The sequence below is a fragment of the Mytilus galloprovincialis genome, chromosome 6 (assembly GCF_965363235.1).
Source record: "Mytilus galloprovincialis chromosome 6, xbMytGall1.hap1.1, whole genome shotgun sequence".
In the NCBI taxonomy this organism is placed as follows: Eukaryota; Metazoa; Mollusca; class Bivalvia; order Mytilida; family Mytilidae; genus Mytilus; species Mytilus galloprovincialis.
In genome coordinates, this window is record NC_134843.1 from 74,009,970 (window position 1) to 74,036,337 (window position 26,368).

At 35.5% G+C, this 26,368-nt stretch overlaps 2 protein-coding genes across 2 annotated transcripts; both read left to right on the top strand.

The window, feature by feature from the left end:
• Positions 1-13,389, top strand: LOC143081024 (carboxypeptidase B-like). The gene is made up of 11 exons (XM_076257258.1): positions 1-56; positions 2,780-2,856; positions 3,769-3,844; positions 5,584-5,717; positions 6,816-6,915; positions 7,334-7,456; positions 8,648-8,749; positions 9,375-9,485; positions 10,893-10,995; positions 12,124-12,326; positions 13,258-13,389. Exons 1-11 carry the CDS (start codon positions 54-56, stop codon positions 13,387-13,389), a joined length of 1,164 nt encoding a protein of 387 aa, XP_076113373.1. The 5' UTR covers positions 1-53.
• Positions 13,390-13,536: 147 nt separating this feature from the next.
• On the top strand, positions 13,537-24,980 carry LOC143080302 (carboxypeptidase B-like). The gene is made up of 11 exons (XM_076256052.1): positions 13,537-13,594; positions 14,507-14,582; positions 16,322-16,455; positions 17,554-17,653; positions 18,072-18,194; positions 19,386-19,487; positions 20,113-20,223; positions 21,631-21,733; positions 22,862-23,064; positions 23,995-24,079; positions 24,750-24,980. The coding sequence occupies exons 4-11, from the start codon at positions 17,618-17,620 to the stop codon at positions 24,941-24,943; spliced, it is 957 nt and encodes a 318-aa protein (XP_076112167.1). The 5' UTR covers positions 13,537-13,594; positions 14,507-14,582; positions 16,322-16,455; positions 17,554-17,617; the 3' UTR covers positions 24,944-24,980.
• The last annotated feature ends 1,388 nt before the right edge of the window (positions 24,981-26,368 follow it).

The following is a 26,368-nucleotide window of genomic DNA, read 5'->3' on the forward strand; positions in this document are numbered from 1 at the left end:
AGATGATAAACGTGGCAAATGCAGTAACCTTTGCATTTAAGTTTTTAACGTGAATGGTAAGTTACGATTTTATTATTATAATTCAAAAGAGAGAAAACAAATTGTTGATTTTATAAAATTGCAGAGAGAATTTAAATACCTTGTTCTAATATTGAAAGAAATGTTTTTCATTAAAAAATATTTATTTTTTTTCACTCATCCCAAATTTGAATTAATAGCATAATAGATAGCCGTTTCTTTGTGTAAAATTTATGTTTTTACTCCATGTAATATTTATATAATTCATATATTATGTGTATGAATTATATAAATCTGGCATAGAGTAAAGTGAGTAATATTATTTACAAAGCATTTATTCATGAAACAAAATCAAATTTGTGAATGAATAAATATCGAGAACTCTGTTACAATACTTTTTTGACTTGCGCATTTCGACAATCAATGTCTCTACAGTGACGATCGAGGCTAAAATATTTGAAAATTCAAGGCTCATTAAAAGGATGAAGAGCATTTAACTAAAAAGGACATAAAGTTATAGCCAAAATCGGGCAAGGAATGATATCTTTGAACGAGGGAGATATATTCCTTAATTTCAAATAATTTCAAAAATTTTATAACAGCAAATTTTTGATAACACAATATTCGTATTTTCATACCAGTACCGAAGTACTGGCTACTGGAATGGTGATACAATTGGAACTATCAGTCTACCAGCAGAGATATCGACCCCGAGGTATAGTAATAACATAAACGGTATCAATATTTCTGCACCAGATGTGCATACAATCTCTTCAGTGATGCTCGAGGCCCACATATTTGAAAATCAAAAGCTTATTAAAACAACGAATAGGTATAAACCCTAAAGCTGGGGTCACACATTCACGATTGTTACTGCCGTCCTTGACAGGACCATTCTCGATTAAAAGTTATTAAAAGTCTGATCAAGATCCTATGAATCGTGGATGGAAATTCAAACTTTAATTACAATATGTAAAAAAAATAAATTTAATCAAGACAACAATCAGATATTGTTCAGGAAGCGTCGATATTCAACCGTTTCCAAGCGAATTTGTCCCGATGATCCCGTTCTAAATCGGCTTCTAATCCGATTTGTATCTTTCGCCAGGTAAAATTCGACCGAGTCTGTCACGACTGCGTCCCAATTCTACCGAGTGTAATCCGACAGAGATCAGATAGTGACAAGACAGTGAACCGACGCTGACGGAAGTTATCCGTTCAAAAACTGTCGGCATACTCGGGATGATCAGGTACTGTTGGAACGTAATCCTATCACGGTCCGCTCTATCGCATTGCAAACGGCTTTGTCTGGTCTCAGTCGTATTGTATTCTGTAATTGTCGGGACTCTGACGTGGGTATCATTGACGAATTTAGAATTAATAACGGGACTGTTTCGGAACGGTTTCGGCAAAAACGGTTCGCAATCGACAAGATCTGGATGTAACCTGGACTCAATCGGCAGAAAAACAGTAATGAAAAATTTCTCCAGATCATTCCCGTTCCACAGGACACCGTCCTGAACACACAGAACATTGTTAGGAATTCGATCCGATATAGCAGAATCTGTCACGACATAGGCACGATTGTAATCCGACTAGACAAAATCGGCTGAGTTTTCCCGAATGTTACGGGACGCACCTAACTGTCGGGGTGCTTTGCCGAACTATTCGGACCCTTCCCGACCAGTAGGAATCTGTTACGAACTAAAACGACTGCGTTCAGACAATAATAGGACATTCCAGATAATTGAGGATACTAATCCGACTTTTTCACTTTTCGTGTCGTATGGCTGTCTGATCTAAAACGGGAGCAATAATCGGCAATGTGTGAACCCCGCATTAAGGACGAAACAGTATAGCCAAAGACGGACAAGGAATCAGAGCTTTCACGAGGGAGATACATTAAATAGAAAATCATACATTTTATGAAATACTTATTCAGGAACATATATAAAACATTGACGCAAAATTTATAAATACTGGGTGATATTCATTTTTGTTGTTGTTATTATTGTCTGAATGACATAAATGCATATTTTTTTTTGCTTTTTTTTTTATATAAAACAGTACAATAATTTGACCTTTCCGAATATTAAATTTGAAATAAGAATGACTTTGTCGATGCCTTCATCTAAGACCCCGTTTACACTGGCAACGAAATTGAATCGATCCTAAAAAGACCAGTTCGCGTTTACATTGAAAAAACCAAGATCGATCTCTCGATCTTATTAAATCCAGTGCGTTTACACTAAAACATAAAAAGAACCGGTCTGACCATTATTTTCCTATCTTAATATAACAAACACCTGAAAAGAGATCGATTCAAATAAGATCGATCTTTTTAAAACCACCTCCAAAGGTAGACTTTTTTAAAGTCCGATCTTACCCATTTACACTGGACCAAAGATCGATCTTTTTTGTCAGTGTAAACGGGGTCTAACTAGAACTATTATTCAAATTTTAGATATATGAGTAATAAAGATATGAGTAATAAAAAAGATCAACAATTGTTTGACACTTAAAACCACCAAACCAGTTTGTAAATAGCACGGAAATTCCAAGTATATATAGCTTTGCAATGCTCGTCTATGACCAAAATAACTTGGATAACCAAGGTTACCATGGTAACATTAATAAATATGAATGATATAAAAGACAAGAGTAAAAATATCAGTCGGGTTGATACGACCGTTGACATTTTAGTTGTAAAGACTGGTAATGGTTGACAACAATTCAGTTACTGTTCTTGTTTTACTTGCAGGAAATTTCAGCTGGATTTATCCATGTTTTCTTGGCCCTGACAACGTTGGAGTTACTGCAGACTACAAGATACGATGGGTACTAATACACTTTGTCAAATTCGAATCATTGATTGGCTATACACTTCATCATCAATGATGTTGTGTCATTTGATATTTCAAATTCAACAAAAAAAGTTTTACTATAACTAAAATACGTGTACATAGACTTTCTTATCATAGAAAAGAAATCATTGATCGAAATCTTCTTCAGAAATGTAGTGCTATTGAATTTTGGTCTTCCGTACTCTAAAAGCTTTTTCATATTTAAAAGAAAATCACGAATCGGGGACGGATATGCACGCTTCGTTGGATATTGACATGGTATCTAACGAATTATAGTTTTCGATATTTAAGTTCTCGAACTAGTTGGTTTTATTACATACACTTTTAATGTTAAAAAAAAAAGAAACGACTAGAGTTCTATCTATGTATAAATGAAACTGTGTTGACTTCAGAAAGGTTTGACCACAGCTATTGTTGTATAGCAACCGAGAATGAAATTGAAGATTCATTTCACATATGAAATATCGTTTTTATTTTACTTGGATTTTAGATTAAAGCGGATGGCATATACCAATTAGTGATGCCCGTCCATTCCGTTACACTTTTGTGACTGCTCAACAAAAAGTTTGTTTAAAAATTTTATGAATCTTTCAAAGAGCGAATTTTATTCTCATATGGTTTATTTGTTTACCTTGGCATGGCATTGCTTTGTCATATCCACGCAATATAGCACAAGTTTAATCTGCTTTGACATCTTTATCAAAATTATTAACTTATATCAGAATCTCAACCTTTAATATCAATGAGCATCTCATTTTTTTACTTTGTATCCCAAATATTTTTTGGTTTCCCTAAGTAAAGTATTGACTTATCCATTGCTTTATGTATGGGATGTGAAGTATACCTTTAGTTTGTTTATCAATTGTAATGACTTTGCTATTTATAGTTATCAGGTACTGCAGGTGACACCACTAACTCTACAAAATGAGAAAGAAGTCCTACAGATTATTCAAAGACACGACGTAAGATATGCAAAATATAATCTTGTCATAAACGCGCATATTTTCTTATTTGATTTCTTGTATTTTATTATTTAATTTCTAATTTTTTATAATACGCTCGTGTGTTCAATACAGCCCGATACAACTGGTAAACCTCCTTTCTGTAATGCAATGTCAATGTACTTGTTGCTCAGCATGTACTTTGTCATCCTTTTGGCAAGAATAGCAAGAAATATTTTTCCTTCCACATTTAACAATGATATTGTTCTAAACTGTTTCAGTGTCTCTGACTTCTATTCCTTTGGTATAAAGCACCCCTCAGCCTTGTGCCAACTCTCTGCAAGTCAACCTCTTCTCCATATGACACTTTACAGTTTCCATAGGCGTCTTGTAATTCTCTTGCAGTTCTTGTATACTTTATATGGTACTCCATTTTGGACCTGGTGATGATCGATACTGCTCGTCCTTTCTTATTATTGTTATTAACATCTACTACCTCTTTCAACTTTGGTGGTGCTTCATCAAAATCCTGCTCTGGATCTTCTGGGCGTATAAGTTGTTCTATATCCGGAACGTTTTCTCCGGTTTTTGGATCACTGTACATTACACTTATGTATTCTTCTCCTTCCTTTTCACTAGCCTCCAGTTGCCCTGGCCATTTCTCCCCCAACAATTTTGATGTAAATTGGAAAGGATCTGATGTAAATTGAGCTCTTGCTTTCTCTCTCTTCTTTCTCTTGTTCTCTTTGCTCTCCTTGTGATCTTGATGTTCTTCCTAATGTTGTCCCAGAGTTCATATAATGCTTGTTTTTCATCCTCTGCTGCCTGATTATATCTTTTCATAAGTTGCGTAAGGGTTTTCCTCATCTTTGCTATCATTGGATTCTCGTCTGTTCTATTGACCCTTTCGCCCCACCATCTCTTTCTCATCTGCACCAAATCTGTCCATAAATAAATGATGTCATCGCTTCTATCTTTCTGTCTATGTTACCTGCTATTAATGTTGTGTTCAAAATTGCATCCACATCCTCATCAAACTGTTGCCATTCCCTTTTGCTTTTATTGTTGGTCCACTCTACTCCCTTTCTTCTTCCTTTTCGGCTATTTTGGCTGCCTGTTGTTGTCAAAACCCTCCTGTACCTGTTGATTCCTCTCTACTATGCTGTCCTCCTCATTGTATAACACATGGAGGCTGTGGTCAGTGTGCTTTGTCTGCCAAACCACTTCCTCCTCCATCTCACCAGACTGACTTGGGTGACTTGAGCGTTGTGTTATGCTCTGATTTAGGCTTGGATTCCATCTTTCCCATATGTATCTTCAGACCACGTTGGTCCTTGCAAACTTTCCCACAGATGCATATATTTCCGTTGTTCAAATTCGTAGTCCTTTGGTCGGTCATGTGTCTTCTCCGGGGTTTCCAATTCTGTAGGTTGCTCATCCTCCCCCGTTCTCGCATACCCTTAGGGTGTCTTATTATATATCGTTCCATAGCGAGATGAAAATGAGTTCTTCCTCACAGAAGATTGCTTTTGGCCTGCCAAGCCTCGACGCCCCTTGATCCCAGTCTGCCCCGAACGTCTCCTGTCTCTCCGGGTTGTCACTGTTCTGTTCTCAGTGGTCATCCAGACTTTCCTGGCTGTCACTTGTTTCCTAGGTTAAATTATAATCTCGTATATTACTATGTTATTTCTCCGTATAATTTACGAATGAAAAGTTACGATGAACAAAGATGAAACGGAAGCTTTCTTTGAATGTTGCAGCTAAGTATATGGAAGAGACAAAGAGATGGTAGATCTATAGATATACAGGTATCTCCAAACACCATAGATGTTGTTACTCGAGAGTTACAGGATGTAAACACACCATATTCTAGATGGATACAAAACATCCAGTCGTATGTATACATAGTAATATCCCACCTTCAGGTCCGGGATTTTATCGCTGCGTTAAAGACCCATTGGTGGCATTCGGAAGTTATCTGCTCTTTTGTCGGGTTGTTGTCTCTTTGATATATTGCCCATTTCCAGGCACAATTTAAACTCTCATATTCAAAAGTAAATTGGTACAGGATAGTGGGTTTTGATATTTTTTTTGCCCACTGTAAAAAAAGTTATTTATCAGAAACCAGCGCGTCTACTTTTTGAATCAAGATTTTTTTAGAACACGTAAAGTTAGAGACAGTTAGTTTTGAAATAATGACATGTCGATTGGCCATTTTTTTTTAAAGAAAAAAGGTCACTCAGCTGAAGAAAAAAAAACAATGATGCTTTTCAATGCTAACAAGCGTTTCTGAAATAATCTTCTTCCAGGACGCTTGTGTTTGATTTATTTTGCCTGGGGAATTTGTTTCCTTAATTTATGACAATTATATGTAATTCTATGATCTGGAAAACTACAATCAAAATGTATTTTCTAAATTATTAGAGTTATGGAGGACTGCATGGTTACACTTCGGTGTTACTCGGAAACAAATATAAAATACAGAGATAGGGTATGATTTCTTATGACACAACATTCCATCAGAGACCAAAAGATGAGGATTTAAACATCAATAAGACAATGTACGATCTTCAACAATGTGCAAAACCAATACGGCATGTATTGTTAGCTTCAAAAGTCTAACTAGTACACTCGACATACTGTTGGTATGAATAAAACTTATACAATAAAACTTTATTTATGAACCGAACACTGATAAAGCCGGACTCTTGGATGTTTGTTATCTAAACACGGCCGAAACACAAAAACTGAAGTTTGGGCTCATGGAAGAGCTAGGGTGCTTTCACTGATGTTTGACTTTAGTTTCAAATTAATGATCATTTTATGCAGGTTTAAGATTCTAAGTATTTTTATGTGATGTAGTAAAACTCTACTATTCTAGAAATGGCACCACAAATAGATTTTTTTAAAACTTTTTTGTCAAACACTTTATTATAGAAATGTTATCATCGCATAAACCATTTGGTTTTGGTTTTTTTGTATGGTATTTTAGATTGATAGATGAGCAACAGATTGAAAAGTATGAAAAAGCAAATGACTTCAAAAATCCCGGACAAATGTTTTCTCTTTCACGATATAACACATTTGAAGAGGTGAGAATACAACTGTTGTCATACCGCGCATAGATGACTGTCTCTTAATTCTAATTATTGCTTTTAGGCTCAAATTAAAGTGGTTACTGCTGAAAGGCTTTAGAATTTAGTATAGTATATGCATTTTGATTTGATGAAGCCAAAATTGCTTTTCACTAATCGTTTCACATTTATAAAACTTGAAAGTGTACATAAGTATTTATTGTTGGCTGTCTTGTATAATTTTTCTGCCCTCCTACTGTTCATGATTTAAAAAATTCCTTTGGCGTCTTCTTACTTTTTTAACCAGAAGATATATCGCAATTTTGCTAGAATCTTTATTTCTGTTCAAAGTAAAAAATTGATAACCATTTTGAACATGTGATTTCAGATATTTTCTATAAAGCTTGACAAGCATATTGTTTACATAAAATTTCAGATATCTGCATTCATACACAGTCTGACAAGGACATCATTCAGTGGACCATCAGGAGAGGGTATCTTGGTAGATCATATAGTTATTGGTCAAACATATGAGGAAAACCCTATTCATCTCATAAAGGTACTATAAGGAGTCAATATTCAAATCATCAGTCAAAAAAACTTTTACGATTTTACTAATTCATTGGTTGACTTAACGGCAATAGGTCAAAGTACGATCTTTAACACGGAGCCTTGTCTCACACCGAGAGCCGCAAAATGACTAGTGTTAAACCATTCAAACAGGAAAACCAACGGTCTAATCTATATAAAAAATAACGAGAAACGAGAAACACATCTGAACCACATCAACAAACGACAACCACTGAACATCAGGTTCCTGACTTAGGACAGATACAAACAAATGCAGCGGGTTTAATAGGTACCAACCTTCACCCTTAGCTGAAACAATAGTGTTACATCACAACATAGATCAATTCAATTTCGAATATTGGACGATTTTTCATAAAATACGTAGGAAGCATAAAGTATGAGTACTGATCGTTGCTAAAGGTCGGGTTCCCGCAGCTTTGACAATAGTTTTGCATTCTATACTAGCATGGGGGGATTATAAAATTAGTCAACGAAAAATCTCATTTTATTTACAATTATTATGTTCATAAGGTGTGTTACTGTGTCTTTCTATTTCATTTTACCGATCAGACTGATGAAGAGGAAAAGGGGTCCCATGACGAAACCTACACTTTGCGATTTTCATATACTTTTATCTAGAGAGTCCCCTACCATTTGCATTAGATTGATCAATTTTGTAATTCATAGATGAGGAAAGAAAACATCACGACGGATGCCACATGTGGAACAGGATATGCTTACCCTTCCAGAGCATATGAGGGCACCCCTCAGTTTTTGGTTGGGTTCTAGTTGCTTAGTCTTTAGCTTTCAATGTTGTGTCTTGTGTTTTTTAATTTTTAGCCATGGCGTAGTCAGTTTATTTTCGATCTATGAGTTTGGATGTCCTTCTGGTATCTTTCGCCCCTCTTTTATAAACAAAACTCAGCCTTATCCATTATTCACGATGATTTAAGAAACTGCAAATATATTATTATATAAATTGTCAAAATTCAAATTCAAAAATAACTTACAAAATAAACTAAAACAAGAAAACTCTTTTTAAACTATATCGAGCTTCGAAACATATATATATATAAAAATGGCTGCGCCCGTTAAAATCCTTCAATAGTAAAGACACTTTCCTGTTTTGAGGTTTTGCATCCCAAAAACGCATTGAAAAGTTTTTGTCTATGTTTTTTAGATATCCAAACCTGGTTCACAGAAAAAAGCCATATTTTTGGAGAGTGGAATTCATGCCCGTGAATGGATTGCTCCAGCAGTTGCACTATATATTATTCATCAGGTACCATCTTTTTTTACAGGAAATTCCATGTTTTTTCATTCTTAATATTTACAAGTTTGTTGTATTTGATGATAATACATAACATATATAAAGGTTGAGAGTAAACACGGATGTGGCCAATTCCATTTTGAAAAAAAAACATCTGAAAAGTAACATATTACAGCATATTTGATAGATTTTTCATAATTAAGCTTGAATTTGAGCGTCTTTAATGAATAAATCAGTTCAAACATTTCATTTAAACTAATTGAATAGACTGAAGTAGATACTTAAGTGTTTAAAAAGTGTCCAAAATCTTTCATCAGATGATCATAAAATTTGAGGCCAAAATCGGCCCTTACCGAACATATTCCTTTGATGCACATAATTATTTATGTGCCTTTAAACTAGATTTACATGAATTCCACCTGAACAGTCAATATTGCAACACTTGGGTTTTTATATATATATAGGTTTTGCTAGAATAGAAATGCATCATTTGTCATATACTTCTGAGCATGTGTGAAGTCAGATGTCTTCGTCTTCTTTTCTTTACCATCCAAGTTCTTTCATAAATATGCAAAGTTTTTAAATAATTAAGATATGCATATTCCATATTAACATTCTTTCTGTTTTTTTGCCATAGCTTTCCTACAACCCTAGCCGGTCAACAGCTGTTGAACAACTGGTTGCTGACTTTGATTGGTATATTGTTCCAGTACTTAACCCAGACGGCTACGTTTATACTCATAACAAAGTGAGATATACCAGTAAAGTTAATCTGATAAAATAAGAGGGATCTCTCTCTTGAATTCTCGAACTGCATGTATGATTTGAAAATATTAATGCAACTTACGAGTAAGAACCCAATTGTCATAATTTGTGAGATCGAGCCCCTTCCCTCTATTCTATGAAAAACCTTAGGGTTTTCATCTAAAAAAAAATCAAATATAAAGTTCATTTCAAATGTGTTTTGCAGCTCTTTTCGTGCTGCTAGCAAGATAAAGGTTTGTTTGACTTGTTTAGGGGCCAGCTGAAGGACGCCTCCGGGTGCGGGAATTTCTCGCTAAGAAATTTGGTCGGGTTGTTGTCTCTTTGACACATTCCCCATTTCCATTTTCAATTTTATTTGCTTTGTTTGTATAAATGTTTGCTCAATCATTGTAATTAAGATTGACATATAAGTAGGCGGAGTTAAACATGTTTATGGTAAATTTGATTATTTTAATGTCCATTCAAATTTAAATATAACTAGAACACACCCGTGATATCGCGGGTCCGTGACTGAATTAAAGTATATAACTATGCGCAAGCCTTATTTTAGTATTAGTACTGTCATCTGATAAAGTCATGCCGATTATAAGATACACAATTGTCTCTGCTTTCAAATCTTTCTGTTTGAACCCGTCGAACTGGAACTTATCAATTATTGGTAATATTAATTATTTGGAAAACAAAAGGTCCTGGAATGGAGTATTTTTTAATCAACAGCATTGTCCTATATTAGTTATAAATAAAGTTGAATTCTTTGATTCGCTGTTTTACGTCATGCCCGCTAACAAATTGAAACTTATTTTTAGTCCAGATTTTTAGTATTCGTATTGTTATCTTAGAAAGTCTTACGGATTAAAATACTACAATAGGTAACAATTTGACAATTTAGTAGTGTCAACCCTGTGATTATGACCCGTGTATATAGCATATTAATCCTGAATACACCGTTTGGTGGTGCGCCTGTCAGATGCGGAACGTACAGATAAGGTAATTGGTAACAGGTGATTATACTATTGGTATCGGTATCGGACTCGACCCGGAACTTCCTAATTATTGGCAATATTAATTACGTGGAAAACAAAAGGGCCTGGAGTGGTGTAATTTTTAATCTACACCTTTGTACTATATTAGTTGTATATAAAGTTGAATTCTTTGATTCGTCGTTTTTACGTGATGACGACTGACAAATTGGACCTCGTAATTTTAGTATTATAGATGTAAAGTTTAAAACCGCCTTTCAAGTTGTATTGTTTTCACATGTCAATCTAAGTTACAATGCTTGAGCAAACATTTATACAAACAAAGCAGGCAACCAGACAAACCTTTGTTTTGCTAGCATTATGAAAAGAGCTGTTAACCATATTTACCAAAGATGTTCTGTTATCAACAGGATCGGCTTTGGAGGAAGAACAGACGACAACCTTCATTTGGAAATAATTTGACTGACATTTGTCATGGAGTTGACCTAAACAGAAACTTTGGTTATAAATGGGGTATGTATACAGATACAGATATAGATAAGTACGCACGAGAAAAATCTGTACCATCACTCATCTTATAATGATCGACCAAATGCTGCGAACAATGGAAGTGTTTTTTTTTCAATTCACGATGAATTCTTTCTTGCATCGACAGACTTTGCAAAAACCATGTTGATTATGCAGGCCAATCTATTAAAGTTAGGCTTGACCACGACATTCAGTGCCTGTTTCTCTGTCGGTACCAGTTTTACGTGGACCGTCTTTCAGATTTTCCAATGGTCTTTCCAAACCCGGTGTTTCTCATCAGATTCTAGCTCGAAGACTCAGGTCAAGGTCATTGTATTTCCTGAGCCATGGAGACTGCACGAAATGAATGATCCGAAGCAGTATGATCAGCCTTATATCTATCGATATAGTTACTGATGCAGCTTGCTGTTAAAGAACTTACTTGGTGCGGTTGTCTAGTGGGGTCATCGGTTACTGTACACGATTGATTTCCACATTCTCATACCCTAATGGATAATCGCTGACCTGTGATCGTCGTAACTTCGCGGCACCGACAGACTATATACCTTGCTTATTCAAAAGGCTTTGACCTTTCAGGTACCACCTCGAGGACCAAATATTTCCCAAGTTTCGCCTCTTTAAACTGATAAAGCATTTTAAAAGTCTGTTGCAGAGTAAAAAATAAACAAGAACAAAGCAGGTGAGGGGTAATAAACTTAAGATATTCTTTCCATCTCGCATTGTGACGGAGAAAACAAGATATGAATGATTCACATAATTAATAGATATCATATGTGTTTTACGCCATCATTTTACCATTTCAGTAATTGAGAACTTATACTTTTGACCGAAAAAAAAACCTTTAAAAAATACCAAGAACACGATAATTTGTTTTGTTAGATCACACAACAATAACTCAGTACTCATGGAAACCACGATTAGTGTCAGTTTTATGGAATTTAATAATATTTTATTTGCACTGTTTGTTACAAGGTCTGTGTATATGCCTTTCTCCGGAGACCACCCCAAGATTATTTTTAATTTTGTGGCTTTTACATCATTGACCTTTACCCCGTATCTATTTTTTGTATACTTTTAAAATCTTATATAAAATGTCAAGTACGTGTTTTCTAGGAGAAGGTACATCAACAGATCAATGTACAGCAACGTATTCTGGACCCAGTCCCTTTTCCGAACCAGAAACATTAGCTGTGAAAAGGGTCTTAGAGAACAAAAATATTAATTTTCTGTTGTATATATCCTTTCATTCCTATGGACAATACTGGATGTACCCATGGGGATACACGTCGACGTATACTAAAGACGTTAAACTTCTGGTAGGTTCGTTCATATATGTTGTTTTTTTTTAAATGTTGTCTCTGTCAATGAACAAGTACAAATGTAGGTTTCAAATTGACATGTAGTTTATGCATCTTTGACTTTTGAAAACTTTGTTGTATGGAGTAAAGCCGGCTAAGCATTTTAAACGAACCAAATATAGCCGTACCGTACAAAAATAATGCTATTAATATGGCGTGGGACCTGAGCGTGGGACCAATAAAATCTCCGTAACAAAACAATTTGCTTTTGAGTATTGATAACAAGAGTTGTGGAAAGTTTTCAACAGTGCAACAAAAACAAAACAAAAGTTTGACAACAATTTTGAGGTCCTGCCCACTAGCCCATTGGAAAGACATCTGGGGGTGAACAACCACAGACACGTGTTTATACAGGCAGTGGCGGATACAGGGGGGGGGGGGGGGTTCCGGGGGTTGGAACCCCCCTTTTTTTGGCCGATCAATGCATTTGAATGGGATCATATAGTTGGAAACCCCCCCCCCCCTTTACTCTGGGTTGGGAACCCCCCCTTTTTAAAATGGCTGGATCCGCGCCTGTACAGGGGCGGATCAAGCAATTTTAAAAGGGGGGTCCGAACCCAGGACAAAAGGGGGGGACTACATGTCCCCATTCAAATGCATTGATCGTCCAAAAAAAGGGGGGTCAAATCCCAGGACCCCCCCCCCCTGGATCCGCCACTGTTATACCAGATGCCAAACTCTAAACCGCCCCGAGTCGAGACATATTTTAAAAAGCCTATCAAGTTCAACCAACATCACCACTAAAGTATATTTGAATAACAAGGTTCCATAAAGGAAACCTACACATTAGCAAAAGATCTAGCACAAAAAAATATCCAGTAAATGTATCTTCAGCTGTCAGATAACTAAATACACTGTTGTAACTGAATATGTCACTCTTCTGTTTTAGGAGTTTGGAGCTAAGATAGCGGTAGAAGCTCTTAGACAAAAATACAACACAGATTACACAGTGGGATCTGTTTATAATGCACTGTGTAAGCTATCCGAGATTTATATTCTTGGAGTTCCTTTCTTTTTTTAATGTATATTTGAATTCTTTATATAGCTGTGGCCAACATTTATATTATGATGATGGTATCTGCAGGTTTTGTTATAATACTCATACATCGAAAGTGTCATTGAATTAATGAAAATACATTATAGTATTTGGCCATTCCAGCTGGATTTATCCATGTTTTCTTGGCCCTGACAACGTTGGAGTTACTGCAGACTACAAGATACGATGGGTACTAATACACTTTGTCAAATTCGAATCATTGATTGGCTATACACTTCATCATCAATGATGTTGTGTCATTTGATATTTCAAATTCAACAAAAAAAGTTTTACTATAACTAAAATACGTGTACATAGACTTTCTTATCATAGAAAAGAAATCATTGATCGAAATCTTCTTCAGAAATGTAGTGCTATTGAATTTTGGTCTTCCGTACTCTAAAAGCTTTTTCATATTTAAAAGAAAATCACGAATCGGGGACGGATATGCACGCTTCGTTGGATATTGACATGGTATCTAACGAATTATAGTTTTCGATATTTAAGTTCTCGAACTAGTTGGTTTTATTACATACACTTTTAATGTTAAAAAAAAAAGAAACGACTAGAGTTCTATCTATGTATAAATGAAACTGTGTTGACTTCAGAAAGGTTTGACCACAGCTATTGTTGTATAGCAACCGAGAATGAAATTGAAGATTCATTTCACATATGAAATATCGTTTTTATTTTACTTGGATTTTAGATTAAAGCGGATGGCATATACCAATTAGTGATGCCCGTCCATTCCGTTACACTTTTGTGACTGCTCAACAAAAAGTTTGTTTAAAAATTTTATGAATCTTTCAAAGAGCGAATTTTATTCTCATATGGTTTATTTGTTTACCTTGGCATGGCATTGCTTTGTCATATCCACGCAATATAGCACAAGTTTAATCTGCTTTGACATCTTTATCAAAATTATTAACTTATATCAGAATCTCAACCTTTAATATCAATGAGCATCTCATTTTTTTACTTTGTATCCCAAATATTTTTTGGTTTCCCTAAGTAAAGTATTGACTTATCCATTGCTTTATGTATGGGATGTGAAGTATACCTTTAGTTTGTTTATCAATTGTAATGACTTTGCTATTTATAGTTATCAGGTACTGCAGGTGACACCACTAACTCTACAAAATGAGAAAGAAGTCCTACAGATTATTCAAAGACACGACGTAAGATATGCAAAATATAATCTTGTCATAAACGCGCATATTTTCTTATTTGATTTCTTGTATTTTATTATTTAATTTCTAATTTTTTATAATACGCTCGTGTGTTCAATACAGCCCGATACAACTGGTAAACCTCCTTTCTGTAATGCAATGTCAATGTACTTGTTGCTCAGCATGTACTTTGTCATCCTTTTGGCAAGAATAGCAAGAAATATTTTTCCTTCCACATTTAACAATGATATTGTTCTAAACTGTTTCAGTGTCTCTGACTTCTATTCCTTTGGTATAAAGCACCCCTCAGCCTTGTGCCAACTCTCTGCAAGTCAACCTCTTCTCCATATGACACTTTACAGTTTCCATAGGCGTCTTGTAATTCTCTTGCAGTTCTTGTATACTTTATATGGTACTCCATTTTGGACCTGGTGATGATCGATACTGCTCGTCCTTTCTTATTATTGTTATTAACATCTACTACCTCTTTCAACTTTGGTGGTGCTTCATCAAAATCCTGCTCTGGATCTTCTGGGCGTATAAGTTGTTCTATATCCGGAACGTTTTCTCCGGTTTTTGGATCACTGTACATTACACTTATGTATTCTTCTCCTTCCTTTTCACTAGCCTCCAGTTGCCCTGGCCATTTCTCCCCCAACAATTTTGATGTAAATTGGAAAGGATCTGATGTAAATTGAGCTCTTGCTTTCTCTCTCTTCTTTCTCTTGTTCTCTTTGCTCTCCTTGTGATCTTGATGTTCTTCCTAATGTTGTCCCAGAGTTCATATAATGCTTGTTTTTCATCCTCTGCTGCCTGATTATATCTTTTCATAAGTTGCGTAAGGGTTTTCCTCATCTTTGCTATCATTGGATTCTCGTCTGTTCTATTGACCCTTTCGCCCCACCATCTCTTTCTCATCTGCACCAAATCTGTCCATAAATAAATGATGTCATCGCTTCTATCTTTCTGTCTATGTTACCTGCTATTAATGTTGTGTTCAAAATTGCATCCACATCCTCATCAAACTGTTGCCATTCCCTTTTGCTTTTATTGTTGGTCCACTCTACTCCCTTTCTTCTTCCTTTTCGGCTATTTTGGCTGCCTGTTGTTGTCAAAACCCTCCTGTACCTGTTGATTCCTCTCTACTATGCTGTCCTCCTCATTGTATAACACATGGAGGCTGTGGTCAGTGTGCTTTGTCTGCCAAACCACTTCCTCCTCCATCTCACCAGACTGACTTGGGTGACTTGAGCGTTGTGTTATGCTCTGATTTAGGCTTGGATTCCATCTTTCCCATATGTATCTTCAGACCACGTTGGTCCTTGCAAACTTTCCCACAGATGCATATATTTCCGTTGTTCAAATTCGTAGTCCTTTGGTCGGTCATGTGTCTTCTCCGGGGTTTCCAATTCTGTAGGTTGCTCATCCTCCCCCGTTCTCGCATACCCTTAGGGTGTCTTATTATATATCGTTCCATAGCGAGATGAAAATGAGTTCTTCCTCACAGAAGATTGCTTTTGGCCTGCCAAGCCTCGACGCCCCTTGATCCCAGTCTGCCCCGAACGTCTCCTGTCTCTCCGGGTTGTCACTGTTCTGTTCTCAGTGGTCATCCAGACTTTCCTGGCTGTCACTTGTTTCCTAGGTTAAATTATAATCTCGTATATTACTATGTTATTTCTCCGTATAATTTACGAATGAAAAGTTACGATGAACAAAGATGAAACGGAAGCTTTCTTTGAATGTTGCAGCTAAGTATATGGAAGAGACAAAGAGATGGTAGATCTATAGATATACAGGTATCTCCAAACACCATAGATGTTGTTACTCGAGAGTTACAGGATGTAAACACACCATATTCTAGATGGATACAAAACATCCAGTCGTATGTATACATAGTAATATCCCACCTTCAGGTCCGGGATTTTATCGCTGCGTTAAAGACCCATTGGTGGCATTCGGAAGTTATCTGCTCTTTTGTCGGGTTGTTGTCTCTTTGATATATTGCCCATTTCCAGGCACAATTTAAACTCTCATATTCAAAAGTAAATTGGTACAGGATAGTGGGTTTTGATATTTTTTTTGCCCACTGTAAAAAAAGTTATTTATCAGAAACCAGCGCGTCTACTTTTTGAATCAAGATTTTTTTAGAACACGTAAAGTTAGAGACAGTTAGTTTTGAAATAATGACATGTCGATTGGCCATTTTTTTTTAAAGAAAAAAGGTCACTCAGCTGAAGAAAAAAAAACAATGATGCTTTTCAATGCTAACAAGCGTTTCTGAAATAATCTTCTTCCAGGACGCTTGTGTTTGATTTATTTTGCCTGGGGAATTTGTTTCCTTAATTTATGACAATTATATGTAATTCTATGATCTGGAAAACTACAATCAAAATGTATTTTCTAAATTATTAGAGTTATGGAGGACTGCATGGTTACACTTCGGTGTTACTCGGAAACAAATATAAAATACAGAGATAGGGTATGATTTCTTATGACACAACATTCCATCAGAGACCAAAAGATGAGGATTTAAACATCAATAAGACAATGTACGATCTTCAACAATGTGCAAAACCAATACGGCATGTATTGTTAGCTTCAAAAGTCTAACTAGTACACTCGACATACTGTTGGTATGAATAAAACTTATACAATAAAACTTTATTTATGAACCGAACACTGATAAAGCCGGACTCTTGGATGTTTGTTATCTAAACACGGCCGAAACACAAAAACTGAAGTTTGGGCTCATGGAAGAGCTAGGGTGCTTTCACTGATGTTTGACTTTAGTTTCAAATTAATGATCATTTTATGCAGGTTTAAGATTCTAAGTATTTTTATGTGATGTAGTAAAACTCTACTATTCTAGAAATGGCACCACAAATAGATTTTTTTAAAACTTTTTTGTCAAACACTTTATTATAGAAATGTTATCATCGCATAAACCATTTGGTTTTGGTTTTTTTGTATGGTATTTTAGATTGATAGATGAGCAACAGATTGAAAAGTATGAAAAAGCAAATGACTTCAAAAATCCCGGACAAATGTTTTCTCTTTCACGATATAACACATTTGAAGAGGTGAGAATACAACTGTTGTCATACCGCGCATAGATGACTGTCTCTTAATTCTAATTATTGCTTTTAGGCTCAAATTAAAGTGGTTACTGCTGAAAGGCTTTAGAATTTAGTATAGTATATGCATTTTGATTTGATGAAGCCAAAATTGCTTTTCACTAATCGTTTCACATTTATAAAACTTGAAAGTGTACATAAGTATTTATTGTTGGCTGTCTTGTATAATTTTTCTGCCCTCCTACTGTTCATGATTTAAAAAATTCCTTTGGCGTCTTCTTACTTTTTTAACCAGAAGATATATCGCAATTTTGCTAGAATCTTTATTTCTGTTCAAAGTAAAAAATTGATAACCATTTTGAACATGTGATTTCAGATATTTTCTATAAAGCTTGACAAGCATATTGTTTACATAAAATTTCAGATATCTGCATTCATACACAGTCTGACAAGGACATCATTCAGTGGACCATCAGGAGAGGGTATCTTGGTAGATCATATAGTTATTGGTCAAACATATGAGGAAAACCCTATTCATCTCATAAAGGTACTATAAGGAGTCAATATTCAAATCATCAGTCAAAAAAACTTTTACGATTTTACTAATTCATTGGTTGACTTAACGGCAATAGGTCAAAGTACGATCTTTAACACGGAGCCTTGTCTCACACCGAGAGCCGCAAAATGACTAGTGTTAAACCATTCAAACAGGAAAACCAACGGTCTAATCTATATAAAAAATAACGAGAAACGAGAAACACATCTGAACCACATCAACAAACGACAACCACTGAACATCAGGTTCCTGACTTAGGACAGATACAAACAAATGCAGCGGGTTTAATAGGTACCAACCTTCACCCTTAGCTGAAACAATAGTGTTACATCACAACATAGATCAATTCAATTTCGAATATTGGACGATTTTTCATAAAATACGTAGGAAGCATAAAGTATGAGTACTGATCGTTGCTAAAGGTCGGGTTCCCGCAGCTTTGACAATAGTTTTGCATTCTATACTAGCATGGGGGGATTATAAAATTAGTCAACGAAAAATCTCATTTTATTTACAATTATTATGTTCATAAGGTGTGTTACTGTGTCTTTCTATTTCATTTTACCGATCAGACTGATGAAGAGGAAAAGGGGTCCCATGACGAAACCTACACTTTGCGATTTTCATATACTTTTATCTAGAGAGTCCCCTACCATTTGCATTAGATTGATCAATTTTGTAATTCATAGATGAGGAAAGAAAACATCACGACGGATGCCACATGTGGAACAGGATATGCTTACCCTTCCAGAGCATATGAGGGCACCCCTCAGTTTTTGGTTGGGTTCTAGTTGCTTAGTCTTTAGCTTTCAATGTTGTGTCTTGTGTTTTTTAATTTTTAGCCATGGCGTAGTCAGTTTATTTTCGATCTATGAGTTTGGATGTCCTTCTGGTATCTTTCGCCCCTCTTTTATAAACAAAACTCAGCCTTATCCATTATTCACGATGATTTAAGAAACTGCAAATATATTATTATATAAATTGTCAAAATTCAAATTCAAAAATAACTTACAAAATAAACTAAAACAAGAAAACTCTTTTTAAACTATATCGAGCTTCGAAACATATATATATATAAAAATGGCTGCGCCCGTTAAAATCCTTCAATAGTAAAGACACTTTCCTGTTTTGAGGTTTTGCATCCCAAAAACGCATTGAAAAGTTTTTGTCTATGTTTTTTAGATATCCAAACCTGGTTCACAGAAAAAAGCCATATTTTTGGAGAGTGGAATTCATGCCCGTGAATGGATTGCTCCAGCAGTTGCACTATATATTATTCATCAGGTACCATCTTTTTTTACAGGAAATTCCATGTTTTTTCATTCTTAATATTTACAAGTTTGTTGTATTTGATGATAATACATAACATATATAAAGGTTGAGAGTAAACACGGATGTGGCCAATTCCATTTTGAAAAAAAAACATCTGAAAAGTAACATATTACAGCATATTTGATAGATTTTTCATAATTAAGCTTGAATTTGAGCGTCTTTAATGAATAAATCAGTTCAAACATTTCATTTAAACTAATTGAATAGACTGAAGTAGATACTTAAGTGTTTAAAAAGTGTCCAAAATCTTTCATCAGATGATCATAAAATTTGAGGCCAAAATCGGCCCTTACCGAACATATTCCTTTGATGCACATAATTATTTATGTGCCTTTAAACTAGATTTACATGAATTCCACCTGAACAGTCAATATTGCAACACTTGGGTTTTTATATATATATAGGTTTTGCTAGAATAGAAATGCATCATTTGTCATATACTTCTGAGCATGTGTGAAGTCAGATGTCTTCGTCTTCTTTTCTTTACCATCCAAGTTCTTTCATAAATATGCAAAGTTTTTAAATAATTAAGATATGCATATTCCATATTAACATTCTTTCTGTTTTTTTGCCATAGCTTTCCTACAACCCTAGCCGGTCAACAGCTGTTGAACAACTGGTTGCTGACTTTGATTGGTATATTGTTCCAGTACTTAACCCAGACGGCTACGTTTATACTCATAACAAAGTGAGATATACCAGTAAAGTTAATCTGATAAAATAAGAGGGATCTCTCTCTTGAATTCTCGAACTGCATGTATGATTTGAAAATATTAATGCAACTTACGAGTAAGAACCCAATTGTCATAATTTGTGAGATCGAGCCCCTTCCCTCTATTCTATGAAAAACCTTAGGGTTTTCATCTAAAAAAAAATCAAATATAAAGTTCATTTCAAATGTGTTTTGCAGCTCTTTTCGTGCTGCTAGCAAGATAAAGGTTTGTTTGACTTGTTTAGGGGCCAGCTGAAGGACGCCTCCGGGTGCGGGAATTTCTCGCTAAGAAATTTGGTCGGGTTGTTGTCTCTTTGACACATTCCCCATTTCCATTTTCAATTTTATTTGCTTTGTTTGTATAAATGTTTGCTCAATCATTGTAATTAAGATTGACATATAAGTAGGCGGAGTTAAACATGTTTATGGTAAATTTGATTATTTTAATGTCCATTCAAATTTAAATATAACTAGAACACACCCGTGATATCGCGGGTCCGTGACTGAATTAAAGTATATAACTATGCGCAAGCCTTATTTTAGTATTAGTACTGTCATCTGATAAAGTCATGCCGATTATAAGATACACAATTGTCTCTGCTTTCAAATCTTTCTGTTTGAACCCGTCGAACTGGAACTTATCAATTATTGGTAATATTAATTATTTGGAAAACAAAAGGTCCTGGAATGGAGTATTTTTTAATCAACAGCATTGTCCTATATTAGTTATAAATAAAGTTGAATTCTTTGATTCGCTGTTTTACGTCATGCCCGCTAACAAATTGAAACTTATTTTTAGTCCAGATTTTTAGTATTCGTATTGTTATCTTAGAAAGTCTTACGGATTAAAATACTACAATAGGTAACAATTTGACAATTTAGTAGTGTCAACCCTGTGATTATGACCCGTGTATATAGCATATTAATCCTGAATACACCGTTTGGTGGTGCGCCTGTCAGATGCGGAACGTACAGATAAGGTAATTGGTAACAGGTGATTATACTATTGGTATCGGTATCGGACTCGACCCGGAACTTCCTAATTATTGGCAATATTAATTACGTGGAAAACAAAAGGGCCTGGAGTGGTGTAATTTTTAATCTACACCTTTGTACTATATTAGTTGTATATAAAGTTGAATTCTTTGATTCGTCGTTTTTACGTGATGACGACTGACAAATTGGACCTCGTAATTTTAGTATTATAGATGTAAAGTTTAAAACCGCCTTTCAAGTTGTATTGTTTTCACATGTCAATCTAAGTTACAATGCTTGAGCAAACATTTATACAAACAAAGCAGGCAACCAGACAAACCTTTGTTTTGCTAGCATTATGAAAAGAGCTGTTAACCATATTTACCAAAGATGTTCTGTTATCAACAGGATCGGCTTTGGAGGAAGAACAGACGACAACCTTCATTTGGAAATAATTTGACTGACATTTGTCATGGAGTTGACCTAAACAGAAACTTTGGTTATAAATGGGGTATGTATACAGATACAGATATAGATAAGTACGCACGAGAAAAATCTGTACCATCACTCATCTTATAATGATCGACCAAATGCTGCGAACAATGGAAGTGTTTTTTTTTCAATTCACGATGAATTCTTTCTTGCATCGACAGACTTTGCAAAAACCATGTTGATTATGCAGGCCAATCTATTAAAGTTAGGCTTGACCACGACATTCAGTGCCTGTTTCTCTGTCGGTACCAGTTTTACGTGGACCGTCTTTCAGATTTTCCAATGGTCTTTCCAAACCCGGTGTTTCTCATCAGATTCTAGCTCGAAGACTCAGGTCAAGGTCATTGTATTTCCTGAGCCATGGAGACTGCACGAAATGAATGATCCGAAGCAGTATGATCAGCCTTATATCTATCGATATAGTTACTGATGCAGCTTGCTGTTAAAGAACTTACTTGGTGCGGTTGTCTAGTGGGGTCATCGGTTACTGTACACGATTGATTTCCACATTCTCATACCCTAATGGATAATCGCTGACCTGTGATCGTCGTAACTTCGCGGCACCGACAGACTATATACCTTGCTTATTCAAAAGGCTTTGACCTTTCAGGTACCACCTCGAGGACCAAATATTTCCCAAGTTTCGCCTCTTTAAACTGATAAAGCATTTTAAAAGTCTGTTGCAGAGTAAAAAATAAACAAGAACAAAGCAGGTGAGGGGTAATAAACTTAAGATATTCTTTCCATCTCGCATTGTGACGGAGAAAACAAGATATGAATGATTCACATAATTAATAGATATCATATGTGTTTTACGCCATCATTTTACCATTTCAGTAATTGAGAACTTATACTTTTGACCGAAAAAAAAACCTTTAAAAAATACCAAGAACACGATAATTTGTTTTGTTAGATCACACAACAATAACTCAGTACTCATGGAAACCACGATTAGTGTCAGTTTTATGGAATTTAATAATATTTTATTTGCACTGTTTGTTACAAGGTCTGTGTATATGCCTTTCTCCGGAGACCACCCCAAGATTATTTTTAATTTTGTGGCTTTTACATCATTGACCTTTACCCCGTATCTATTTTTTGTATACTTTTAAAATCTTATATAAAATGTCAAGTACGTGTTTTCTAGGAGAAGGTACATCAACAGATCAATGTACAGCAACGTATTCTGGACCCAGTCCCTTTTCCGAACCAGAAACATTAGCTGTGAAAAGGGTCTTAGAGAACAAAAATATTAATTTTCTGTTGTATATATCCTTTCATTCCTATGGACAATACTGGATGTACCCATGGGGATACACGTCGACGTATACTAAAGACGTTAAACTTCTGGTAGGTTCGTTCATATATGTTGTTTTTTTTTAAATGTTGTCTCTGTCAATGAACAAGTACAAATGTAGGTTTCAAATTGACATGTAGTTTATGCATCTTTGACTTTTGAAAACTTTGTTGTATGGAGTAAAGCCGGCTAAGCATTTTAAACGAACCAAATATAGCCGTACCGTACAAAAATAATGCTATTAATATGGCGTGGGACCTGAGCGTGGGACCAATAAAATCTCCGTAACAAAACAATTTGCTTTTGAGTATTGATAACAAGAGTTGTGGAAAGTTTTCAACAGTGCAACAAAAACAAAACAAAAGTTTGACAACAATTTTGAGGTCCTGCCCACTAGCCCATTGGAAAGACATCTGGGGGTGAACAACCACAGACACGTGTTTATACAGGCAGTGGCGGATACAGGGGGGGGGGGGGGTTCCGGGGGTTGGAACCCCCCTTTTTTTGGCCGATCAATGCATTTGAATGGGATCATATAGTTGGAAACCCCCCCCCCCCTTTACTCTGGGTTGGGAACCCCCCCTTTTTAAAATGGCTGGATCCGCGCCTGTACAGGGGCGGATCAAGCAATTTTAAAAGGGGGGTCCGAACCCAGGACAAAAGGGGGGGACTACATGTCCCCATTCAAATGCATTGATCGTCCAAAAAAAGGGGGGTCAAATCCCAGGACCCCCCCCCCCTGGATCCGCCACTGTTATACCAGATGCCAAACTCTAAACCGCCCCGAGTCGAGACATATTTTAAAAAGCCTATCAAGTTCAACCAACATCACCACTAAAGTATATTTGAATAACAAGGTTCCATAAAGGAAACCTACACATTAGCAAAAGATCTAGCACAAAAAAATATCCAGTAAATGTATCTTCAGCTGTCAGATAACTAAATACACTGTTGTAACTGAATATGTCACTCTTCTGTTTTAGGAGTTTGGAGCTAAGATAGCGGTAGAAGCTCTTAGACAAAAATACAACACAGATTACACAGTGGGATCTGTTTATAATGCACTGTGTAAGCTATCCGAGATTTATATTCTTGGAGTTCCTTTCTTTTTTTAATGTATATTTGAATTCTTTATATAGCTGTGGCCAACATTTATATTATGATGATGGTATCTGCAGGTTTTGTTATAATACTCATACATCGAAAGTGTCATTGAATTAATGAAAATACATTATAGTATTTGGCCATTTTGGGTGTGTTTTCCTAGGTATTTCTTATAGACTAAATCCACCCTCGTATGACACGGTTTCATTTTCCATATGTCCATGTTATATCCATGAGACTGAAACACAAGCAGGTCTCTTGTGAAGCTCGAATAGCAAATATATATTTCATACCAGAGTAACCAGTCAGCTGTATGTACAGTCTACGTACTTTTTCAGATTGTAATTTCTATATTAAGATATATAACAGGGGCGGATCCAACCATTTTAAAATGGGGGTCCCAACCCAGAGTAAAGGGAGGGGTTCCAACTATATGCTCCCATTCAAATGAATTGATCGTCCCAAAAAAAGGGGGGTTGCAACCCTCGGAACCCCCAACCCCCCCTCGGATCCGCATCTGTTTAAGTCCTGCATCATTACGTATTTTTTTTAGATTTTTTAAGGCTATGGGTTTATTTTTTTAGAGTCAATGTATTTTTTTTTAATAACTAAAAGTCTATGGGATTTTTTTCAGATGCTGCTGAAGGTGTATCTCTGGATTATGCCAAAGGACAAGCTGGAATCAAATATTGTTATACTGTTGAACTGAGAGATAAAGATCAGTATGGTTTTCTCTTACCACAAAACCAGATAACCCCTACTTGCGAGGAAACGATGGATGGCATTATGACTTTGGTCGACTATATCAAAGCGTTGGAAACAAAATGATTTTTTTAAATTTCAGAAATAAATGAATAAAGACGTATTGTTTATTTTTATTAGGTAGGTTTTCTTTTGTCAATTAGAAAGAAGACGTTTTTTAATGAAAAAGAAACATAAGAACATGTATCTTAAGATCAGCTTTTAATACAATTTTCAATAAGTTGCTTCGCAAAGCGCAGCTGAATACGACCGCAGAGGTCAAACCTTGTACAGTTGGAGCAAAATAAACACAATATTCGCGCTTGATACAGGTCTGAGTTTGGATTGTAATTTAATAGTTGACACATAATAGGTTTCGGACACAGAATTGCTGCAGTCGAAGAAATAAGAATGGGCAATATGATATATAATTTATATGCAATTTCTTGCTTTTGCAATACACTATGCTGTTGCGAATTGACACCCCTTTTTTTTATGAAAAAAAAAATATTTGAAGAAATTTTCTTTTTGTTTTCTGAAATCTGACATGATAAAAAAATTGCCTCCCAAAAAAGGCTTTCCCTCGAGATACGGTCATAATCTCAATTCAAATTTCCAATGGAGTTTGCAACCATAATTACCCATTTGAATACATCATAAGAGTCTAAAAATAGAAAATGAAACACATAATCATGGCTAAAATTAATTTTCCTTTATCAGCATTTAATAGTAACTTCAAACTAGAGGCTCTAAAGAGCCTGTGTCGCTCACCTTGGTCTATGTGAATATTAAACAAAGGAAGCAGATGGATTCATGACAAAATTGTGTTTTGGTGATGGTGATGTGTTTGTACATCTTACTATACTGAACATTCTTGCTGCTAACAATTATCACTATCTATAATGAACTTGGCTCAGTAGTTACAGTGAAAAATGTTAGTAAAAATTTATAAATTTTATGAAAATTGTTAAAAATTGACTATAAAGGACAATAACTCCTTAGGGGGTCAATTGACCATTTTGGTCATGTTGACTTGATTTTAGGTCTTACTTTGCTGTACATTATTGCTGTTTACAGTTTATCTCTATCTATAAAAATATTCAAGATAATAACAAAAACAGCAAAATTTCCTTAAAATTACCAATTCAGGGGCAGCAACTCAACAACGGGTAGTCCGATTCATCTGAAAATTTCAGGGCAGAGATATCTTGACCTGACAAACAATTTTAACCCATGTCAGATTTGCTCTAAATGCTTTGGTTTTTCAGTTATAAGCCAAAAACTGCATTTTACCACGACGACGACGGACGCAAAGTAATGAGAAAAGCTCACATGGCCCTTCGGGCCTGGTGAGCTAAAAATAAATTGACAGCTGATCACCGCAAGACAAAACATCATTTCTTTATACATAACAAGCATTAGCCTTTCAAAAAGGGCTAGTCGACTCTTAGCTGATGAAAATGGAAAGTGCTCTCGCTTTGTAGATTAATTTAGCATATTTACCTGACGATA

Bases quoted from the DNA above. Each gene is read 5' to 3' on its own strand.
- LOC143081024 (XM_076257258.1), top strand. The intron at 2,857-3,768 runs GTACTAATACAC...TGCTATTTATAG, and splicing joins CAGACTACAAGATACGATGG to TTATCAGGTACTGCAGGTGA. The intron at 8,750-9,374 runs GTACCATCTTTT...TTTTTGCCATAG, and splicing joins CACTATATATTATTCATCAG to CTTTCCTACAACCCTAGCCG.
- LOC143080302 (XM_076256052.1), top strand. From the start codon at position 17,618: ATGTTTTCTCTTTCACGATATAACACATTTGAAGAG. The intron at 17,654-18,071 runs GTGAGAATACAA...ATAAAATTTCAG, and splicing joins GATATAACACATTTGAAGAG to ATATCTGCATTCATACACAG. The intron at 20,224-21,630 runs GTGAGATATACC...TGTTATCAACAG, and splicing joins ACGTTTATACTCATAACAAA to GATCGGCTTTGGAGGAAGAA.